This window comes from Adiantum capillus-veneris, chromosome 8 (genome assembly GCF_014529385.1).
Source record: "Adiantum capillus-veneris isolate H3 chromosome 8, ASM1452938v2, whole genome shotgun sequence".
NCBI lineage: Eukaryota > Viridiplantae > Streptophyta > Polypodiopsida > Polypodiales > Pteridaceae > Adiantum > Adiantum capillus-veneris.
Genome location: NC_140938.1, coordinates 81,528,097 through 81,551,553, shown reverse-complemented (window position 1 = coordinate 81,551,553; position 23,457 = coordinate 81,528,097). Strand labels below are relative to the sequence as shown.

The following is a 23,457-nucleotide window of genomic DNA, read 5'->3' as shown; positions in this document are numbered from 1 at the left end:
AGGCCCATCTAGGAGATATCATTTTAAAATTCTCCGAAGACAAAGCAAGGGTCAACTATCTGGGACCAAACTCCTTGCTTTCTCTTTGCTGATTAGTGCCCTAACCTAATAAGATTATTCTAACCTAATGCATTCTCCACCTATAAAAGGGTACTGAGAGCTCACTATCAAGGGGAGGCACTGGCAACACTTGAGGAGGAGGGAGAGGGGATTTTGGGATAGCATTTTTGAGAGAACACTCTAGGGGAGTGGTGTAAACATCTTGGGCGGTACTTGAACATTGGGGTTTGGAAAATTAGCACTATGAGGAGGAAGGCATGTCCACACCTTGACTCCAGGGGTCGCCACACACTCACGAGAGTAGAATCTCCGCGCTTATGAATCACCTCTAGAGAACGTACTACAGGCTCTCTCTCTCTCTCTCTCTCTCTCTCTCTCTCTCTCTCTCTCTCTCTCTCTCTCTCTCTCTCTCTCTCTCACCATAGTCGCCATCTCGCCGAAGCTAAGGTTTCTGTAAATATTGCATTGAATCAAGTTTCTCTTACATCTCGAGGGTTTTCATCATCTCTCTCTCTCTCTCTCTCTCTCTCTCTCTCTCTCTCTCTCTCTCTCTCTCTCTCTCTCTCTCTCTCTCGTGCCCTCTGTTCATTTCCCGTGGCGTTTAAGGCCGTCGGGGTTTGAGGCCGTCGGGGTTCGTGTCGCGCTTTGCGCTCGTCATTTGGTGTCCCCATTGAGGAGGGCTTCTTGGAAATCTCTAGTTTATATTGTTGAAGACAGCGCACATCGTCGACCATGGACGAATAGCTGCAAGAATTCTCCAATCGGAGAACAGAGGAGGAGGAGATTGAAGAAGCACTGACCGCCTTCATCGAAGTGCTATTGCCAGGTTGTAGCATCATTAAAATCCAAGAGATAAGTTCGCCATCTCACATTGCTCGTGTTAACCGAAAATTAATAGCATTAAGTGGAAAGGCTACGAAATGCCATCATTGCTGCCGACAAAGCACACAATCAATGAATGCCAGCAAGGAAGGTAACGAAGAGACAAAAATCATCTACATTGATGTCCACCACGATGAGGTCATCCATATCAAGGGAGGAAAAAGAACGGTAAGACCTCTCTTTCCTAAGGAATCTGCAAGTAAAGGTATAGCCTCTGTCCCTTTAGTGGCCAAAAGGGGCTCTTCGAGCGAAAGGAAAGGAAGGGCTAGGCTAGTTCTGAAACACATGACCCGTAAGGAAGAAGCACTTGGCCACATGAGTGCTTCAAGTTCGGGAAGCAGAGTCGTGTCTAGTTTGCCAAAAACGAGATCATCCGAGGCGAAACTGCGGAAGGTCGCCTATCGATTCGCACGGCGCATACGTGTGCTGCTAGTCCATTTCGACAACCCCGAAGCAGAAGTGGTAAGAAGGTTCCTATGCCCTAGGGAGGAGTGGTTTGGCTACTGTTTTCGCTGCTTTGGAGGGCGGGTAGAGGGTCTTCCTCCTCTCCTTGTGTAGCTCATCTTGAAGAAAATGTCCACTAGGGTGAGACCTAGTGGGGTGGAGACGAGTTACAGCTAAATGGAGTGGAGTTCATGCAACGGGCCGACTACAGTAATTACTTGCAGCTGCTGCTAGCTAAAAGGCTAGGAGAAGTCAAACGCGTCGCCATCACTCCATACGTGCTGAGCGATTAAGGGAAAGTATAGCCTATCAAGGGCGATGACCTCCTGTGGATGTGCGGACTTGTCAACACTGGCATGGTAAGAGTGTAAGTGCTCTACACTCTATGCATCATGGATAACGTACCGATCGCCTTTCTGTTTAGGTTTATGAAACACATGCATGTGAATATATATGTATATAGAAAGATCTTCTATCAACAGAAGATTATGTATCTGTTTGGTGCTGCGGTGCTAGGAGAAATCCTTAGCTTCCCAAACCCTATTATTCTCCCCGTGTTGAATTACCACCACTTTTTCAATGTTTCCATTTTTATATTGAGTTTTAAATCTATCCACCCAACCTTGTAAGAAAGTCGATACGAGTCGTTAATTTTTTGTGAAAAAAAAAAGTTTGTAATTTCCTGCTCATTGATTTACTATTGTGGCAACTGTCTCTTTTTCCACATTTAGTGGAAAAAAGAGAGAAGATATTACCACCGATTTTTTGGATGACTTTGACATCGCTTGTGTGGTTTCCAACAAGGATGACGACACCAGACGGCTATAAATTTTTCCTCTACTGATAAAAGTAGAGGCTAAATCTTGGTACAATGCTTTGCGTCAAGCTACCAAGAATGCATGGGACGTACTACGTGCTGCTTTTGTGAAGAGGTTTGGTGGAAGCACAACCTCAGAAAAGTTATGGCAGTTGCCAACAGAGTTAAAGCAAGGAGGTATGTTAGAGTATGCCACTTACGAATCCAAGTTTATGGATTTGTGGGAGCGATGAGTTGCCTCACTGGAGGAAGGTAAAGGAGCGCCTAATTCCTGAAGAAGGACCATTTTATTGTTGGCCTGTGGTCGCCGTTTAAAGAGAAGGTGAAGGGGAGATTCCCTGCAACGTATGAGTTGGCAATGGAAGTACCGCACTTAAAGACAAGAAGTTGTGTATGCAAGCAAGAGTCAACGAGTCAGAGGAATCAAGCTCAGTCCGACTAACCGCAGTGACTGCAACAGCCGCTCAGAGAACTTAACCACAAGAGGCATCAGAAGAGCAGCAAGACCTGTTGAGTTGTATCGCTACTCAGCTTGAAAGTTTATATGTGCATCTGGTGCAGCAAGGGCATGTACCTGTCAGAAATCCAGAGCAAGGGAGAGGACAACGAAGACAAAACCAAGAATACTACTGCTATAATTGTAGGGAGGACGGCCAAGGCATGTATTACTGTCCTCATCTTAGAAGGAAGAACTTCAATAGAGGAGGAAGACAGAATCAGATCTCCCCACCAAGGGCAAGACCACCACCATTCAGGCAACCAGGGCCGATTTCACCGGTCTAAATCGTTCGACCACCTGTACAACCACCACTCCCAGCACAACCTCGTAATCACGAGATTGTGCTGGGAGTGGTGATTGTACAGGTGGTCGAACGATTTAGACCGGTTACGAGGTTGTGCTGAGGGTGGTGGTTGTACATGTGGTCGAAGGATTTCGACTGGTGCAATGGGCTCTTGTTGCTTGAATGGTGGTGGTCTTGCCCTTGGTGGAGAGATCTGATTCTGTCTTCCTCCTCTATTGAAGTTCTGCTTTCTAAGATGAGGGCAGTAATACATGCCTTGGCCGTCCTCCCCACAATTGTAGCAGTAGTATTCTTGCTTTTGTCTTCGTTGTCCTCTCCCTTGCTCTGGATTTCTGACAGGTGCATGCCCTTGCTGCACCAGATGCAGAGATAAACTTTCAAGCTGAGTAGCGATGCGACTCAACAGTTCTTGCTCCTCTTCTGATCCCTCTTGTGGTTGGGTTCTCTGAGCGGCTGTTGCAGTCACTGGGGTTAGTCCGATTGAGCTCGATTCCGCTGACTCATTGACTATTGCTTGCATGCGCAGCTTCTTGTCTTTAAGGCGGGCTACTTCCATTGCCAACTCATACATTGCAGGGAATCTCCCCTTCACCTTCTCTTTAAGCGGCGACCACATGCGAGCAATAAAACGGTCTTTCTTCAGGAAATTAGGCGCTCCTTCACGTTCCTCCAGTGAGGCAACCCATGGCTCCCACAAATCCACGAATCTAAAAACTTAGATTCGTAAGTGGCATATTCTAGCAGACCTCCGTGCTTTAACTCTGTGAGCAACTGCCATAACTTTTCTGAGGTTGTGTCTCACCAAACCTCTTTACAAAGGCAGCACATAGTACGTCCCATGCATTCTTGGTAGCTTAGGGCAAAGCATTGTACCAAGATTTTGCCTCTACTTTCATAAGTCTCTACTTTCATAAGTAGAGGGAAAATTCGTAGCCGTGAGGCGTCGTCATCCTTGTTGCAAACCAAACAAGCGATGTCAAAGTTATCCAAAAAATCGGTGGTGATATCTTCTCCCTTTTTTCCATTGAATGTGGAAAAAGAGACGCTTGCCATGATAGCAAATCAATGAGCAACAAATTAGAAACCTTTTGAAAATATTATCACAAATGACCTCAACGGCTCATATCGGCTTTCTTACAAGGTTGGGTGGATAGATTTAAAACAAGATAAAAATGGAAACATTGAAAAAGTGATGATAATCCAACACGGGGAGAATAATAGGGTTTAGAGAGATAAGAATTTCTCCTAGCACCGCAGCACCAAACAGATACATAATCTTCTGTTGATAGAAGATTTTTCTATCTACATATATATTCACATGCATGTGTTGCAGAAACCTAAATAGAAAGGCAGTTGGTCCATTATCCATGATGCATAGAGTGTAGAGCACTTACTTACACTCTTACCATGCTGGTGTGGACAAGTCGGCACATCCACAGGAGGTTATCGTCCTTTATTGGCTCCACTTTTCCTTAGTCGCTCAGCACGTATGGAGTGATGGCGATGCGTTTGACTACTCCTAGTCTTTTAGCTAGCAGCAGCTGCAAGTAATTATCATAGTCGGCCCGTTGCATAAACTCCACTCCATTTAGCTGTAACTCGTCTCCAGCCCACTAGGTCTCACCTGTAGTGGACAGTTTCTTCAGGCTGAGCTGCACGGGGAGAAGAGGAAGACCATCTACTCGCCCTCCAAAGCAGCAGGGACAGTAGCCAAACCACTCCTCCCTAGGGCATGGGAACCTTCTTACCACTTCTGCTTCGGGGTTATCGAAATGGTCTGGCAACACTTGCATGCACCGTGCGAATCGATAGGCGACCGTCCGCCGCTTCGCCTCGGATGATCTCCGTTTTGGTAAACTACGCACGACCCTGCTTCCCGAACTTGAAGCACTCGTGTGGAGAACTCTAGGACCTGTGTATGCAACCATCCCAACACTGAGTCGAGGGTCCACTCTGTGTCGGCCTTGCCGCAGAGGGGGAAGGAGAAATCAATTGTTGAGTCCAAGGCCTCTGTCCCCCTAGCGGCAAGGAACATAGCATGGACCCTGAAGCAGGCTGCCTTATGGTTTGCTGAGGGATCGCCGAGAAAACGAGTGAAGCCGTAGACGAAGAAGTCCCAGCGGCGCTGAATGTCAATGCTCGTCAGACCACAAGGGATAGCTGCAAGGAAAGATGTCTGTATCTGCAGAGGGGGCCGTAAGAAAGGCTTACCCTCTCTCGCTAGGCGACTCGTGGCAAAGGCGCTGCCAAGAGATCTCCTAGCCGCCAGAGAAGGCGCTGCCCCCTGGGTCGACTGTGGAACTGGAGTAGGAGGGGGGAGAGAAGGAGCTGGGGGAAGCAGTGGCGAAGAGGGGCGGGAGGGGGCGACACAGGTAGAGGGGCGAGGTTGAGAGGCGACGGGAGCAGAAGGTTGGGGGGAACTCTGGGGGGGGGGGGGGGGGGGGAGGCTGTCGAGGGTGAAGTTGGGGTGGGGGTTGGAGCAGGGACTTCCTCTTGCTCAAGAGAACCAAAGTGGTTTCCCGTGAAAACCCACTGCTGCTCAGTAGGCGCCTGAGGGCCACTGAGTGCCAGGCTGACGCTGTGGCCCCTGTCGTCGTCTACCACGAGCCTACTGCCACCCTTCTCCGCTGGAGCCCCAAGCTCGGAGGGTGGCTCTGCATGTGTGCGCTGTGTCGCTGTCTGCGGCTGCGGGCCAGCTCTGGCAGCAGGCTAGGGCCGAGGCTGTGGTGTAGGTCGAGGCCTCCTCCATGGACAGGCCTTCGCTAGATGGCCCATCTGTCGACAAATGAAGCAGCGGGGGGGGAGAGGGGCAACGGGCGGGGGCGGCTAAGGGGGGAGCGCTGGCAGCAGCAGCGGGTGGGGACGACGGGGGCGGGGTAAGCGAGGGCAGGTAGGGTAGCGAGTGCAGGCAGCGCGGGCAGGCAAGGCAGCCGGGGGTGGGGGTGGGGGGGGGGGGAAATGCCGCAGCTAACGGGGAACAGCAGCAGCGAGCGCTATCCTTCAGGGTTTGTTGTGTTTAGCTCTCAAGGCGGGCATATCTATCTCTGTCTCAGTGCCTTAAAAGAATCCGGTTTTCCCATTTTTATTATAAGTGACTTTAAAAAAAAAAGTGTCCAGGTTCACAAAGTAAAAAAAAGTACAAAAAGGGGTTATTTAGGCCTTTAACCCAACAGAGGCAGCTTGCTTCAAAGTACACGTACTATTCCTTGCAATTAGGGGGCTAGAGGCCTTGGACTCGGCGGTTGGCTTCTCTTTTTCCCTCTGCGGCAGAGACCAGACTGAGTGGATTGTAGACTCAGTGATGGAGTGGCTACAGACATAGGCCCTAGAGTTCTCTCATCACATGGGAGACCTAGAAGTTACAGACATGCTTCAGACTCTTTGGCCATTGGCCAAGTTTGTTGTGACACCTTTAGATGCAATAGGATGTAGACACATTGTACACAGAGGAGGTTGCTTTACGCATGGCTCGGTCTACTTGGGCTTGGGTTGGATGCTCTTCGCAGTCACGTAATCTCGAGGACGCTCGGATACGGATTACTCCCCATCCAAGCCTGCCTCGAAGATAGCACGGTTAGCTGTTGCGGCAGCATTAGTTCTCTCTCGCTCCCCATGAGGATTGTCTCGTGGAATGTACAGGGACTAGGTGGGCCCCAGTTTCAGTGTCAGAGAGGCTCACCGCGTCAGGAGCTTCAGCGATGCCTCGTGGGAGGAGAGATTGACATCCTCATGCTACAGGAGCATCATCTGTGTGAAAGCCGCATTAGACGATGTGGTCAGCTTTTGCGTGGACGGTATGAGACTTTTTGGTCAGTTGCTTTTGGACCTGGAGGCATCCAATGCGGGGTATGTATGACTATTGCGGATTCTTTGCAGCAGGGCTCTGTGGGCAGAGGGATTATTGTGCCAAGCAGGGCTCTGTGGATCACTATGCAGGTTCAGGGTTGTCTCGTGGGCTTCTTGAACATCTATGCGCTCAATGTGGCGAGTGCACGTGTAGAGTTTTGGTCTCAGATTGTTGAGTCTTTGCCGCAGGCAGAGCAATGGTGCATAGGGGGTGACTTCAACATGTTGGAGGAACCCTCTGACAGGGTTGGTGGTAGCTATATTACTGTGCATGGAGTTGAGCTGGCAGCTTGGGAGAGGTTTTGTATGACTGCGGGTTACAGATGTGTGGCAGCATTCCAATTTTGTGAGGTCCCCAGACAGCCTGGCGGGACCGCAGAGTGGGAGGCGTGAGTCTATCTCGGATAGATTGCTGTTACACTAGTGACCACCTCTATGACTGGGAGAGACAGTAGGCATTCTTGGAGGGACCTCCTTTTCGGACCATGCTCGAGTAATCCTTACAGTGACTGATAGACAGAGGAGGGGGAGCACGATGCTTCGCATCCCAGAGTGGAGGCTCTTTGGACAGCGAGCTTAGACATGCAGGACTCTCTTGGTGACAGAGTGGCCTTAGGACTTGCTCAGCTTAGTCGACTCTTTCTCCAGGAGTCTTCGGCTCGCCTGGCCGCAGCGAGAGAGGAGCAGTGTCTTGGACGGGGCGTTGCTTCCCTACAGAGCTTGTTGGAGCAACCTCCAAACAGTCCTTGGTTGGAGGAGCAGCTACAACAGGTTCGCCAGGAGCTCATCTTCATAGAGGAGAGACACCATGAGTTTACTTTCCATCGACAAGCATCTCACTGGACTCAGGTGGATGACAGAGTGACAAGAGCTTTCTTTGAGGCAGTGGGACCTCGGCATTCGCATGCCAAGGTTAGCCAGTTGAGGAGGCCCGACGGGTCAGTTGCTGTAGAGCCAGAGGACATGCGTGCAATTGCCACTTACCGTGATCTACTGTCTCTAGAGCCTCAATGAAAGCGTCAGGATGCATGCAGAGAGCAGGTGTGGACACAGATGCCTTGTCTTGTGACTGAGGAGATGCGCCAGAGGCTTGAGCTGCCTCTTCACGTGGTAGCTGTCCTGATGAGGATGGCTTGACTCCCAATTTTTTCTTGGAGTACTAGGATTTGCTTGGCTCAGATCTCTGTAGTGCTTTTCAGTACATCCTGCACATAGGAGAGATGCCTGACAGCATGAGTGAGGGCCTCATCTACCTCATTCCCAAGGAGGGTGGCTCCTTGGATGAGATTCGACAGTGGCGCCCCATCACGATCGTCAACTCAGCCTACAAAATTCTTGCCAAGGCTTTGAGTTTGAGGATTCACCCACTTCTAAAGAGCATTATACACTCAAGAGAGGTTTTGTCAAGGAGCGTGGTATCCTTGACAACATCTTTATTTTTTGGGAGGCTTCTACCCTAGCGCAGCTCCGTGGTGAGGATCTGGTGATTCTTCTTCTGGACTTTGAGAAGGCCTTCGATAGAGTTGATTGGGACTTCCTGGAGGGTACTCTATGCAGGATGGGCTTCTCAGATGCTTCGATCAGAGGGGTGTCAGCTCTGTACAGACGGACACACAATCAAGTACTTTTGTCAGGAGGTAAGAGGGGATCGTTTCATGCTCACACGTTCAGTCAGACAGGGCTGCCCTCTTGCCCCATTGCTCTTTCTGTTCTATGTTGAGGCGATGAGCAGGTTTTTGGTTTCACAGCAGGTTGGTTTGCGTGGCTTAGCACTTCCTATTCGGGGAGATGAGCTAGTGGACGCTGAGTTTGCACACGACTCAGCCTTGTACTTGGATGGCCAGGAGGCCATCCAAGTACAAGGTTGGCCAGGAGGTACAAGTACAAGTACATCTGTGAAGGTTGGCCTCCTGGCCATCCAAGTACAAGGCTGGCCAGGAGGTACAAGTACAAGTACATCTGTGAAGGTTGGCCACGAGGCCAACCTTCACAGATGTCAGCAGGCTCTTGAGACTTTCTGCGGTGCATCTGACGCATTAATCAACTGGAGAAAGACAGTGGCTTTCTCGGTGGTAGTGCTCCTATGCCCAATTCAACCCTCCTAGCCGCTTGGGAGAACACAGCTTGTCCATCGATAGAAGCCGAAGGCCCCTCTTGCTAGACGAGGTCCGCCAAAAATGCTCTAAAATATTGGACATGAGGGATTGCAAGTGCAACCGAGGCCAGGATAACAAAGGCAAGTAAAACTGCACAAAAGCCACAAGGATGCATTGGACAATCCTGAGACGCACATGAAGTGGCCACGTGGACAATTTCCAATAATTCAACTTGGAATGTAGACGTTGGAGCACCCAATCCGTTTTCTTGATGGCCGATACATTCCAACCCAGCGGATAACCCAAATGGCGAACCAGAACATGGGGAGGAACAATCTCCCCAGGCCACAATATCTAATGCCAGTCACACTCTTTCAGAGGCAATAGCTTGGATTTGCAAAAGTTAACTTTGAGACCTACTGCCAATCCAAACAAGTGAAGAGTATGCATAATCTGTTGCACATCATCATAGTTATTGAGGCATGAACAAAGAGTCATCCGCATAAGCTTGACCAGCAAGCTGTCGACCAGAACATAAAGTAAGGCCATGTAGCCTACCAGTGGAGGTCAAGGAATCCAAATACATAAACAAGGGATGAGTAGCGATCGCATAAAGCAAAGCACTCAGAGAGCAGCCCTGCGGTACCGATCGTCCCAAAGGCCAAGATTCTGTGAGAGAACCATCCAGCAAGCCTGCAGAAGTACTGTTTGCATACAAGAAAAGCGCGACACGGGATAGCCTAGGCCCAAAGCCCAAATGTCGCATGGTATCCGCAATGTAATCCCAAAGAACAGTATCAAATGCCTTTTCAATGTCAACGTGCATGACTAATACATCCTGTCGAGTATATTTTGCATATTCCATACCAATAATGACATTTGCGAGGTTATCAGTAATTTGACGTCGCGGAATGAAGCCGTATATAGATTGATGCAAGCCTTCATGTAGAAAGCATTTAAGTCGGTTAGCAAGCATTTTTGCCATTAATTTATATACCACATGCATAAGTGTAATAGGCCGCCAATGTGAAAATTCTTCACACAATGCATGCTTAGGGATCAGCTTGAGCAAACCTTCTTTCCAAGAGGAGGGTAATTCCTGTTGTTCCCAAGCTGTATTCATCATGAATAATAGAGGCAACTTCAAATAATCCCAGAAAGACAAGAAGAATTCCACAGAGAGACCATCCCAACCAGGAGATCTCCATCGACCTAAATCAAGCAAGCTGGCATACAATTCCGATTCAGTGAAAACAGCTTCGAAGTCTTGAGCCTGCCGCAACGAGAGAATGGAAGTGACATGCGATAGAAACATGTAACGCGCTTGGCGCGCTTCTCTCGTGGGAGAAGAAGGGGCCTCAAAAATCTTGCCATAATGAGAGCGTAGGGCTAGTGCTAGGTCTCGAAAAGTGGAGGTCCACTCTCGTGATGGTAATTTAACTCTCCGTATAGCTTGAGACTGCCTCGAGTGATACAAATGCTGAAAAAATTGTTTAGAAGCACATCCTTTATCTGCAAAAGCCTGTTGACGAGCTCGAGTCTGCCATTTGGCCAATTTTCTCTCATCATTGTGCCTTAATATTGCACGAGCAGAAAACAACTCAGTCATTTGAGCATCAGTAAGAGAAGAATGATTAGCCAAGTGCATTAATCGACTACAAGCATCTTTTGCCTGGTTAACCCGTTCCCTTAATTGTGACAAATAATCCCTGCCATAATCTTGTATAACTGATTGAACGTGCATAACAAAACGAAACCATGCTATGTCCATGTCAACATACATTTGGGAGAGCAAAGGCGGGATGATATTCACAATCATAGTGCGAAAAGGCTCATGCTTGAGATAAGCATTATTGACATGCAGAAGTCTTTTCTTGGGTAGGCGATCGTTGACATCAAAAGAGCCAAAACGAAGTTTCAAGCATATGGGAAAATGATCCGAGAGACACATAGCATAATCAATCCTCATCTCGCATACAAAGTCATCATATTGTTGCATGTGAAAAAGATACCAGCGATTCAGCCGAGCCACACACACACACACAAAGTGCACACACATGCACAATAGGGATAGGATTTTGAAGGACAACCTATACTCTAAAAGAAGGATCTCTCGAGAAATTTTCCTTATAAGAGAATTGTAATGCTTAATCTTCTGCCCTTCAAAGGACAAGTGCACAAAATTCAATTTACAATTTAAAGTTCACTGGAGCGCTCATTAGGACAATTAAAGCAACTTTGGGGTTTGGACACTCTTCACATAAAACGGATTCAGATAGATAACTGGAAAGTCTCTCCTGCCTAGATGAGCAACAGTTATTTTGTCAACCCTTCTGGTGTTTTTTAGTTGTATCTGAGGCCGAGGTTTAATTGCAAAGCAACACATTAAAAAGAATAGTGGTGTTCACAATTAATATGCTGCCTAATTTGAATTTAATAAGTTCTACATGTTTCTTGTTTGCTTGGAGCAGGTTCTTTTTGACATTGGTGTTGTATCCACAAAGGAACCCTTTCAATGTTTAGTGAACCAAGGCATGATTCTTGGAGAGGTGTGCCAAGAAGAACTTTGTCATGACTAGCATAACTTAGAAAGTGCTCGTGAGTTAGTTGCTTGTCTTTATGTTGCAGGTAGAATATACTGCATACAAAGATTCTGTCGGCAGGTTTGTGTCAGTTGAGCAACTAGAGGAAGGCAGTAATCTTACTTCACATAGAATACAGGAATGTGAGGTATGCAAAACAAATGTTTTTGAATGTTTATTTTGGAAAGTGCTAGTGCTTAGTAAAGTCAGATCTGCAAAAATTCTACAAGGTTTTTACTTGCAGTTTTTTTTGTCTCGTTTTTTTTGGAAAATTTGTTTTTTTGGACAAACTTAGTGTTTACTTTTCTTACCAGCAAATAGAAATATTTATAAAACCATAAGGAACAGTGGTTCTCAGTGGTCTCACATGGGTCATGGTTCTTGTAATCTTGCCAAGAGGCAGGCCATGTTTGCACTTTTAGGGTTTGGATGTGTGATGTAGTATTTGGGCATAATGGTGACTTTTGGAGCATGAGCTTACTAGATATAAACTACTTTTGGAGGTGTTTTCACAGTCCCTTGGTTGTTATGAGCTTCTACAGGAGGTTCTCACAGGGATGGTTGGTATCGGTCAGGTACACAGCACTGGACTTCGTTCGACAGATTTGTGTAGAGTGGCTCACAATCCAGATAGCTACGTTTCACCATCTGACAAGAGTATCTTACCCCTAGGTGTATTCTGAGGTTTGGTTTGGGATTTTTCCCCATGATCTCATTGTACATCTTTTAGGGTTTTTCCCTTTTTTATTGTATATGGACCTTCGGTCAATTTTATGTAATGGGAAGGGTCAAAGCCCCGACTTTTATTGAAAAAATAAACTACTCTTTTTGCATGCTCCTTGCCATATGCACACTCATTTGACTTTTTCTTGTGGCCCATTCCCGTGTTAGTTCTTGTGGGAGCTGATGCTGAATTTATGAGGTTTCACAAGCATTTCTTGCTGTTTTTTAGGGTTTTTGGTTTTTTTTTTTTGGGTTTTGTTTTAGAGTCTCTCTCTCTCTCTCTCTCTCTCTCTCTCTCTCTCTGTCTCTCTCCCCCCCATGGGTTTGGAGTCTCTCACTGTTTTTAAGGTTTCGTCACCTCTTTTTTGCTGTTTTTAGCGATTCTTCATTGTTTTTTTGGGTTTCGAAACTGTTTTTTTGGCTGTTTTTAAGGGTTTTGTCATTGTTTTTTGCTGTTCTTAGGGTTTTTTTCTGTTTCTAAGTCTTTTTTTTTAGGATTTTGCCACTGTTTTTTTCTGTCTTTTAGGGTTTCAAATAAGTGTTTTGCTGTTTTTTATAGTTTTGAAGCTGATTTTCTCTGTTTTTAAGGGTTTCACAAGCGTTTCTTGCTATTTTGAAGAGTTTCTTGCATTTTTTTGGTTATTTTAGTCTTTCTCCCTCTCTCTCTTGGTCTCTTTCCATTGGGCTAGCCATTGACACCCTTTCACATGGCCTTTTCAGTGGCTATAGCCCGTCTCCCTCGCAAAATGAAGTTCTTGATTAGCAACAAGCGGATATCAACACTTAAAGTTGAAGTGAAGGAGTGGAAGAAAGAGATAGAGGCAACCTTTCTTCAAAAGATGGAGGAATGGAAAGAGGAAAAGAAGAATATGCGAAAGGATTTCTCGTGTCGAAGAGCAAGCGGCTTCACCAGAAACCACAATCCGAACTCTCCAAGGTGAACTTCTTGCAGCAAAAAGTGGACGGCTCGATGAAGGCGAAATTCAACCATCCATGAGAGAAGATATACGGGTTATCAAGGAAGATGAGGAGAAGAAGTCATGGGCCGCGGTCATCTCCGCAACACAAAAGAAAGTAGAAGAGGCCGAAAAATGGATTGATGTTACCAAGAAAGGGAAAGGTAAAGAAGCTTCTTGTACACCCACTCTTATAAACATGACCCTCGAAGAGGAACAAAGGAGGAGGATGCGGGCTCTACATGTGAGGGTAACCGGCCTCAAGGACATGAACAATGTGGAAAAAGAGGTCACAATCCTCACATCCATGATGGGGGTGGACAAGCCTTCACACAGAAAGGCATGGAGAGTGGGCGAGAAGAGTGGTGGTTGGGAGAATCTTTAACAGAGAGAGCTCTCATACTACGCTTCCCCTCCTTGAAAGAGAAGAAGAAATTCTTGAAAAAGAGGCCTACTTTCAAGAAGACAAGTATTTTCCTTAGTGATAATCTCACTCTCTCACAGCTTGGGCATATGAGAGAGGTAATGCCAGAGATGACGGCGGCAAGGGAGAAGCGAAAGATGGCCTTTTACAGAGATGGTCGGGTGGTAATTGTAGAGCGGCACTCTACATGACTGTGTGAGACCTATGGGACCACACTGAAGATAGCTACTTGGAATTGTATTGGATCTATGAGGTTGGATGTTGGTGCCTTTGAGGACAATTTTAGAGAGAGGGACATTGTTTTCTTGTCAGAGACTTATCATGCCCCTAGACAGCTTATGCAACATGTGGTGGGATACTGATGGGAGACAGCCCATAGGACAGTTGCGAGATCTGAGCATGGGAGTAGAGGTTCAAGAGGAGTAGCAGTGCTATTTAGGGAGGAGTTACAGCCACTACTACCTATTGTACGGCGAGATGATCATGCTAGATACATGTGGGTGAGGTTGAGAGCTGACACAAACTGATTTCTATACATTGCCATTTGTTACTTTCCCCCTAGTACGTCAGTATATGCTGCATCGAGAGGACAATCGCCTTTCTCTTTACTAGATGATGATATATGGGAGTTTTCTAGTGATGGTGATATCATCCACCTCGGGGACTTCAATGCCCGAACGGGCAATTCTCAGACATTCTTTTACGACACTCCAGATGCTTCGAGAGCTGGATGTGGGTGACTTGGGGCTCGACAGATGCTCACATGACAGAGAGCAGACGGAGTATGGGAGATACCTCACAGAGATGACAACCACAGATGGGTTAGCCATACTTAATGGCTTACAACGATTTCCTAGAGCAGCCGGCTTCACATACTTTCCACACAGACATGGGGCCAGTATAGTGGACTATGTTATGGCACATCCGAGCTTTATTCCTTGTATTTAGTACTTCATAGTGGTAGCCAGACCAGTGGGTGTAGCAATGGATCATGCTCTTTTGGCATTGTCCATTTCACTTCAGTATAGTACAGCCCAGACATCAGGAGGCAAGTCACATACCCGTTACACATTTACATCAAAGACTGACTTCGTTTATATAGAGGAGATCTATAGCCATCTATGCATATCTAGTCCAGGTCTCTCAGTGCAGGGGTGCACCACTTTACCGACTCAGACATTGCATGGTGCAGCATCAGAGGCATACCCACACACTCAGCCGAGGTCGGAGGCGACATTCTCAGAGCATGCCCCAGAATAGTTGGTATGATGCGGAGTGCAGAGAGATGAGATCCTAGCTCGAGAGAGATCTTCTTTTAAGGGTCATCACTAAGAGACAGTCTCGGATCGCTTCCCGACGCCTTGTGCGACGGAAGAAACGAGCTTATTTGGCCCAGATCGAGCGAGACTTATGTCAGTTGTTCTTGTGTAGAGACTCATGAGAGGCATGACGATTCTTTCATCAGCACTCCCCTCCCCGTGATTACTTCTCCTGATGTGTCAGGCCAGTATGCGACATCGTTGTATACAGTTACTGGACAGGACCTCCTTCGAGATCCTACAGAGCCATGCCCACCTACCAGCACCTTCTTCACCACTGAGATGGTCAAGAGAGCCATTGACAAGATGAGGACCAGCTGGGCATATGATCATGATGGTCTAGTAGCAGAGCACTTTATACATGCTAGAGATATGCTGGTAGAGGTTCTTGTAGTGTTGTTCAATCGTGCCATGCGTGAGGGGTTATCTCAGACTTGGAGGTTGTCTACTATTGTGCCTATCTTTAAGGCAGGTGGTCCTACAGAGCCTGGGAATTACCGCACTATTATGGTTGGGCACACATTGGCACGGTTGTATGCATGCATTCTTGAGCAGCAATTAAGTAATTGGGCAGAGGGTGAGGGTGTACGAGCAAAGGGCCAGGCCGATTGTAGGAGGGGTTTTTGCACTCTTGATCATATTTGATACTCAGAGCCATCATTGAGGAGGGCATGTCACATGGGAGACGGATTTATTGTATCTTTGTGGATTTTCGCAAAGCATTTGACATGGTAGCGAGAGCTCGATTGATACGCATATTGCAAGGGATGGGGGTGCTCATAGTGTTGATTTGGGGGATTATGGCTCTATACAGATCAGTGATGGGACATGTACGCACCTCGGAGAGGATATCTAATTTAGTTTACTCCACCATTGGGATGATACAGGGATGCCCATTGTCTCCTACTCTATTTGGTATGTATGTTGATGAGGTGTCTGATTACATTGACAGAAAGGGTGATAGAGGTGCCCAGCTGGCAGGGACGTGGATCCCATTGTTGTTATATGCTGATGATATTGTGTTGATCTCTGATTGACATGAGGGTATGCAGCGACAGTTGGATGCATTACACAGGTTTGCAGAGGATAGTGGATTGTCTGTAAACCTTGGTAAAACCAAGGTTATGGTGTTTAACACCACACCACAGTGGATTAGGAGATCAACACCGGCTTTCACATATGGTCAGGAGATTGTAGAGTATACAGATGCATACACTTAGCTTGGGGTTGCCTTCACTGGGCCAAGGTTTTCTTTGGGGAGAGTAGTAGAGACTAGACTGACTAGAACTTATGCGGCCTTGGGAGGCTTGGAGAGGATGTGTTCGCAGGTTCAGTTCCAAGAACCTCGGACAAAGTTATGGCTCTTTGATACTTTAGTAGCCTCAACTATGTTGTATGCGGTGCAGATATGGGGACCTTCTGTAGGCAAGGATGGCTGGAGACATATGGAGAGGCCCCTGGTATCTATGATCTCTCGGCTGATTAGAGCCAAGGCCTCTGTACCGCATTATATTATTCGAGCGGAGTTAGCTGCCCCCCGTATGGAGATTGAGGCGCTTACCAGATCGGTCTCCTTTGTACACAGCCTATGGGATACTACCAGAGATAGATATGCCAGGTTGGCCTTAGAGTCCTCCAGATAGTTAGCTCTACAGGGAGATACATCATGCTGGTATGCACAGATGACATCATGGTTTCTGACACATGGCTTCACCATGGATAGGCTGCCTCCTTTTCAGTACTCTCTATAGGAACCCTTGATGTCTCTGACACTAGTGGAGATTAATAGACTCATTCGTCAAGATCTGATTCAGCTGGACACGCGGAGCACATGGATAGAGCCGGTACAAGAGTTGGGAAGGAAGATGGCTTTCTATAGAGAGCATCTTCTCCACCTCACAGGGGATGGGTTTGTTATTCGACCCTGCTACATGGATACACATACGTCTCATGGTTTGCGGTGTGCCTTTGGTTAGATACGCACATCCTCACATCAGCTAGAGATTGAGACTGGTAGATTCAGAGGGATACCATCAGACAACAGTATATGCCGTTTATGCCTGCTAGAGCCAGAGACAGAGCTACATTACATATGTCATTGCACAGTGTACTATGAGATTCGGGGCCATTTCCACTGCTTATTCATAGAGGGTTTCGGTCTTTCTCTAGGGTCATGAGTTATGAGGATTAGAGATGTCTTGGGTTATATCTACTTGAGTTACACACAGTTATAGAGACACTTTACTCGGGAGAGCTAGAGAGAGACAGTCCGAGAGCTGGATTACAGATTTCTTTCACTAGATATGGGATAGCCAGAGGAGCAGCAATCATTGCAGAGCTCCGCCCACACTCATTCGACCACTACCAGCACTCTCATTGACCGAGCAGCGGAGGTACAGAGATCCAGACGGCCACGATTGTGGAGAGGGGCTACACAGCATCGACGGAGACTTCAGCAGAGGATTCGAGCCATACTCTCGCGACATCCAAAGTGCAGATGAGGATGTATTCTAGTAGTAGTAGTATTTTTGTTCTAGTCTTTTTGTAGCCAGACATGGTATCAGATTCACAATTTTGTAACAGTTTGGTCTCATAGGTGACGTTAATATAACATTTCATTTCATTTCACATCTCTCTCTCTCTCTAGTAGTGGTAGTAGTAGTATTTTTGTTCTAGTCTTTTTGTAGCATTGGCAAAGTGCCAACGACTTCCCCCACGTGTAAGAAGACGCAGCGCTCGCGGGCCATCCACAAAGCCTCTTTCATGCGAACACGGAAGAGGATCTTGGCAATAGAGAACGAAATGGGAGAATGGAGAAACGAAGTGGAAGAGTGGAGGAAGGAGAGGAGTACTATTTTTGAAAGATGAACCAAAGAAAGAGATGGCATGTGTAGGAGGATCGCTTCGCTCGAGGAGAAAGTGGTCATCCAAGATTCCATCATCCAAAATCTACAACAAAAAAGTGGGCGGCGCGAAGAAGGGGAAACTTAACCATCCATGATGGAAGAATTGTATACCATGAGAGAAGAAATACGGGTTATCAAGGAAGGTGAGGAGAAGAAGTCATGGGCCGCCGTCATCTCCGCAACACAAAAGAAAGTAGAGGAGGCCAAAAAATGTGTTGAGGTTGCCAAGAAAGGGAAAGGTAAGGAAGCTCCTTGTACACCTTCTCTTATTAACATGACCTTCGAAGAGGAACAAAGAAGGAGGGTAACTTGTGAGGGTAACTGGCCTGAAGGACAAAAACAATGTGGAAAAAGAGGTCACAAGCCTCACATCCATGATGGGGCTGGACAACCCTTCACACAGAAAGGCATGGAGAGTGGGCAAGAAGAGTGATGGTCCGGGAGAATCTTCAAAAGGGAGAGCTCTCATACTACGCTTCCCCTCCTTGGAAGAGAAGAAGGAATTCTTGAGAAAGTGGCCTACTCTCATGAAGACAGGTATTTTCCTCGGTGATGATCTCATTCTCTCACAGCTTGCGCATATGAGAGAGGTAATGCTAGAGATTACGGCGGCAAGGGAGAAGGGAAAGATGGCCTTTTACAAAGATGGTTAGGTGGTGATTGTAGAGCGGCGCTCTATATGACGGTGTGAGATCTATGGGACCACACTGAAGATGGCTACTTGGAATTGTAATGGATCTATGAGGTTAGACGTTGGAGCCTTTGAGGACAATTTCAGAGACAGGGACATTGTTTTCTTTTCAGAGACTCATCAAGCCCCTGGATACAAATGGGAGACATTCCACATGACAGTCGCGAGATCTGAGTATGGGAGTAGAGGTTCAGGAGGAGGAGCACTGCTATTTAGGGAGGAGTTACGGCCACTACTACATATTGTATGGAGAGATGATCATGCTAGATACATGTGGGTGAGGCTGAGAGCTGACACAAGCCGATTTCTATACATTGCCATATGTTACTTCCCCCCCAAGTACGTCAGTATATGCTACATTAATAGGACAGTTGCCTTTCTCTATTCTAGATTATGCTATATGGGAGGTTTTTAGGGATGGTGATATCATCCTCCTAGGGGACTTCAATGCCCGAACAGCTGGCAACTCTCAGACAGTCTTGTAGGACACTCCATATGAGATGCTTAGAGAGCCGGATGTCAGTGAGTTGGGGCTTGACAGATGTTCACATGACAGAGTATGGCTTACAACGATTTACTGTAACAGATGGTTTCACATGTTTGCCATACAGACACGAGGCCAGTACAATGGACTATATTATGGCACAGGAGATCTATAGCCGTCTATGCATAGCTTGTCCTGGCCTCTCAGTGGAGGAGTACACCACTTTACTGACTGAGACATTGCATGGTGCAGTATCAAAGGCATACCCACACACTTAGCCGGGTTGGAGGCGACATTATGGGAGCATGCCCCATAATAGTTGGTACGATGAGGAGTGCAGAGAGATGAGAGCCCAGCTTCAGAGGGATCTTCTTTTAGGAGTCATCACTTATAGACAATCTCGGATTGCTTCCCATCGCCTTGTGCGACGGAAGAAACGAGCTTACTTGGCCGAGATGGAGCAAGACTTGTGTCAACTATTCTTGAGTAGAGACTTAGGAGAGGTATGGCGATTCTTTCATGAGCTCTCCCCCCCCCCCCCCCCAAGTGATTACTTCTGCTGATGTGTGGGGCCAATATGCCTCATCGTTATATACGGTTCCTGACATGACCCACTGCCAGATCCTACAGACCCATGCCCACCTACCAGCACCTTCTTTACCACTGAGATGGTAAAGAGAGCCATTGACAGGATGAGGACCAGTAGGGCATATGATTAGCCTAGTAGCAAAGCACTCTATACATGTTAGAGATATGCTGGTAGAGGTTCTTGCAGTGTTGTTCAATCGTGCCATATGTGAGGGGTTACCTGAGACTTGGAGGTTGTCTACTATTGTGCCTCTCCTGAAAGCAGGCGATCCTAGAGAGCATGGGAATTACTGCATTATTATGGTTGGGCGCACATTGGCACGGTTGTATACATCCATTCTTGAGCATTATTTGAGTAATTGGGTAGAGGGTGAGGGTGTACGAGAAAAGGGTCAGGCCTGTTTCTCCACTCTTGATCATATTCTGACACTCAAAGCCATCATTGAGGAGGGCATGTCACATGGGAGACGGATTTATTGTAGCTTTGTGGATTTCCGCAAAGCATTTGACATGGTACCTAGAGCTCGATTGATGCGTAGACTGCAGAAGATGGGGGTGCCCATAGTGTTGATTTGGTGGATTATGGCTCTATAATATATATAAATTAGTGATGGGACATGTACGCACTCCGGAGGGGATATCTGATTTACACCAGAGACTGGCTCTGTTTATACAAAGGAGATCTATAGCCATCTATGCACAGCTAGTCCTGGTCTCTTAGTGGAGGAGTGCACTACTTAACTGTCTAAGACAGTGCATGGTGCAGCATCAGAGGCATACCCACACACTCAGCCAGGTCGGAGGCGACATTTTGGCAGCATGCCCCAGAATAGTTGGTGTGATGAGGAGTGTCATCACTTATAGACAGTCTCGCATTGCTTCCTGTCGCCTTGTGCGACGGAAAAAACGAGCTTATTTGGCCCAGATGGAGCGAGACTTGTATCATTTATTCTTGTGTAGAGACTCATGAGAGGCATGACGATTCTTTCATGAGCACTCCCCTCCCCGAGTGATTACTTCTCCTCATGTGTCAGGCCAGTATGCGACATCGTTATATACAGTTCCTGGACAGGACCACCTTCCAGATCCTACAGAGCCATGTCCACCTACCAGCACCTTCTTTACCACTAAGATGGTAAAGAGAGCCATTGACAAGATGAGGATTGGCAGGGCATATGATCATGATGGTCTAGTAGCAGAGCACTTTATACATGCTAGCGATATGCTAGTAGAGGTTCTTGCAGTGTTGTTCAATTGTGCCATGTGTGAGGGGTTACCTGAGACTTGGAGTTTGTCTACTATTGTGCCTATCTTCAAGGCAGGTGATCCTACAGAGCCTGGGAATTACCGCACTATTATGGTTGGGCACATATTGGCACGATTGTATGCATCCATTCTTGAGCAGCAGTTGAGTAATTGGGCAGAGGGTGAGGGTCTACGAGCATAGGGCCAGGCCGGTTTTAGGAGGGGTTTCTCCACTCTTGATCATACTCTGACACTTAGAGCCATCATTAAGGAGGGAACGAGTATCTGCTCATTTTCCTCCAATTCGGGTTGCTCATCTAGCTCCCCATCATTTGGCACATCACCTTCAAAAGGCTTCAAGAGACTCACATGAAAAACATTGTGAATTCTCCAAGTATTGGGCAGCTTCAGTCTAAAAGAGACATCATTTATCTTTACGGAGATCTAGAAAGGTCTGTAGTATCGCATATTAAGCTTTGGAAAAAGCCTCTCCTTTCCCTTTTTCTTTCTCAGGTGTGCCTTCTCAAAATGTAAGAGCAACCAATCGTTCTCCTTCAATTTCAAATCGCGACGATGGCGATCTGCTGCCTTTTTCTGTCTTTCTTGAGATTTTTTACAAAGCCTCGCGGACCTTGGCAAAAGCTTTGTCCAAGTCGCGCGTATGCTCATCGGCTTCAAAAATCTTATCTTTCGTGCTTAGGAAGGGTGGAACCTTCGTAGCACCTTCAATAATCTCAAATGGCGCCTTCTCCGTCGAAGAGTGTATTGTGTTATTGTAGGCAAATTCCACCAAAGGTAAATACTTTTCCCATTGAGTCTTTTGATCCGAGATATTAGACTTCAATAAATCTAGTACCACTGAATTGGCAATCTTAGATTGCTCGTCAGTCTGTGGGTTGAAAGTTGACGAGAACTGCAACCGCGTGCCAATGTTCTCCCAAATAGCCTTTCAAAACAAACTCGTAAATATGGGGTCCCTGTCGAAGACAATCGTCTCGGGCATGCTATGTAACCTGAAGATGTGGGTAACAAATAGTCTCGTAAGTGATCCGGCTTGACTGTTTTCTTCACTGGAATGAAATGAGCTTGCTTGCTAAACGTGTTAATAACAGTCGAGATACCATCCTGACCACTCTGTGTTCTTGGGAGATCAAAATGAAATCCATTGCAATACTTTCCCAGGGGCGGGTGGTTATGGGCAAAGGTTGTAACAACCCCTGTGCTTTATGCCTGTCAAACTTGACCTTCTGGCATACCAAGCAATTGCGCACAAACTCGTCCACATCTTTCTTGAGTCTCGGCCAAAGGAAGTATCTCTCTACCCCTTTCAAGGTGGTAGCAATGTCGGTGACCCGTAAAAGGTGGACAGTGGCATTCGGTCAAGACCTTTGCCCTCAACGGTTGTGTAACGCACAACATGGTTTTCCTCATCAAGTAGCCATCCCGAATGGAATATCCCACTACTATCTCCCCATTTCGTATCCGAGTGAAATTTGTATCCGTGGCATATTGATCGATCATATCCTCGAAGCTCTTATGATGTATCGTGGAAATAGCCATAATCAATGGCTTCTGAGACAAAGCATCCGCCACCAAATTCTTTTGTCCTTGCACATGGACAATCTGGAAGTGAAATTGTGACAAGATGTTCGCCACCACATCTGCTTTTCCAATAGCTGTTTCGGTGACAAGTAGCGTAAACTCTGATGATCTGTAAAGACAGTCAAAATCCGCTCCGAGTAGGTAATGTCGCCAGTGAGTAAGAGCATGGATAACCGCCAAAAGCTCTGTCTCATAAGTTTGTGCTCAGTAAGAGCATGGATAACCGCCAAAAGCTCTGTCTCATAAATTTGTGCTCTCAATTCCGGCCTTGAGAACAATCGGCTCTCATAGACAATGACATGGCCTTCATGCATTAAGACCGCATCCAGACTACGACCACAAGTATCACACTATACTTGAAACGACTTCTGCAAATCCGGCAAAGTCAAAACTGCTCCTATAGTCAAATTCCGTTTCAAATTTTGAAAGGCAGTCACCTCTGTGGGTCCTCACTCCTTTCTATGTCAACAAATGCAGAAGGGTAAGCAACCTCTGCAAACTTTCTGATGAACCGTCGGTAGTAAGAATATAAGTCCAAGAAGCTTCCAACTTCATGGACATTCTTTAAATCGGGCCAATCACATGGTAAGGTGGCCGATTCGGTGGTGTGGTTCCAGGTTTCAGATCAATGGTATGATCCTCAGGACGAGCTAGTGGCAACTCGCCTGGCAGGCCCTTTGAAAAGCAATCGGCATGAGTGTGGAGAAAATCTTGGCGTTCTTTTTCGAGGTCAAAACATATTCGACCTTCAATCATCATTCAGTCCTTTCTAGAAAGTAAAGAAATGAATTTTATCAAGTACAATGTTTGTGCCCTTAATTAGTCAAAGTCGCTTTCTCGGCCCGATAGTCAACCACAGGATTTTGAGTAGGACGTCACAACCTCCCAAGCGAATTACGTAGAAATCCTCGTGCCCTAATCACCCCGGACATTGCAAACGAAGTTTGCCAATGATCGGTGTAATAGCAACATCTCGTTTGGGTGCCGCT

At 46.7% G+C, this 23,457-nt stretch overlaps 1 protein-coding gene across 2 annotated transcripts in view; it reads left to right on the top strand.

Moving 5' to 3' along the window:
* EMB2369 (tRNA synthetase class I (I, L, M and V) family protein) overlaps positions 1-23,457 on the top strand; it is a 142,406-nt gene that overhangs the window by 99,804 nt on the left and 19,145 nt on the right. For both annotated transcript variants that reach the window (XM_086518137.1, XM_086518138.1), the window contains exons 14-15: positions 11,420-11,497; positions 11,577-11,678. In XM_086518137.1, coding sequence (XP_086374263.1) covers positions 11,420-11,497; positions 11,577-11,678 — 180 coding nt within the window. The remainder of the gene's footprint in view (positions 1-11,419; positions 11,498-11,576; positions 11,679-23,457) is intronic.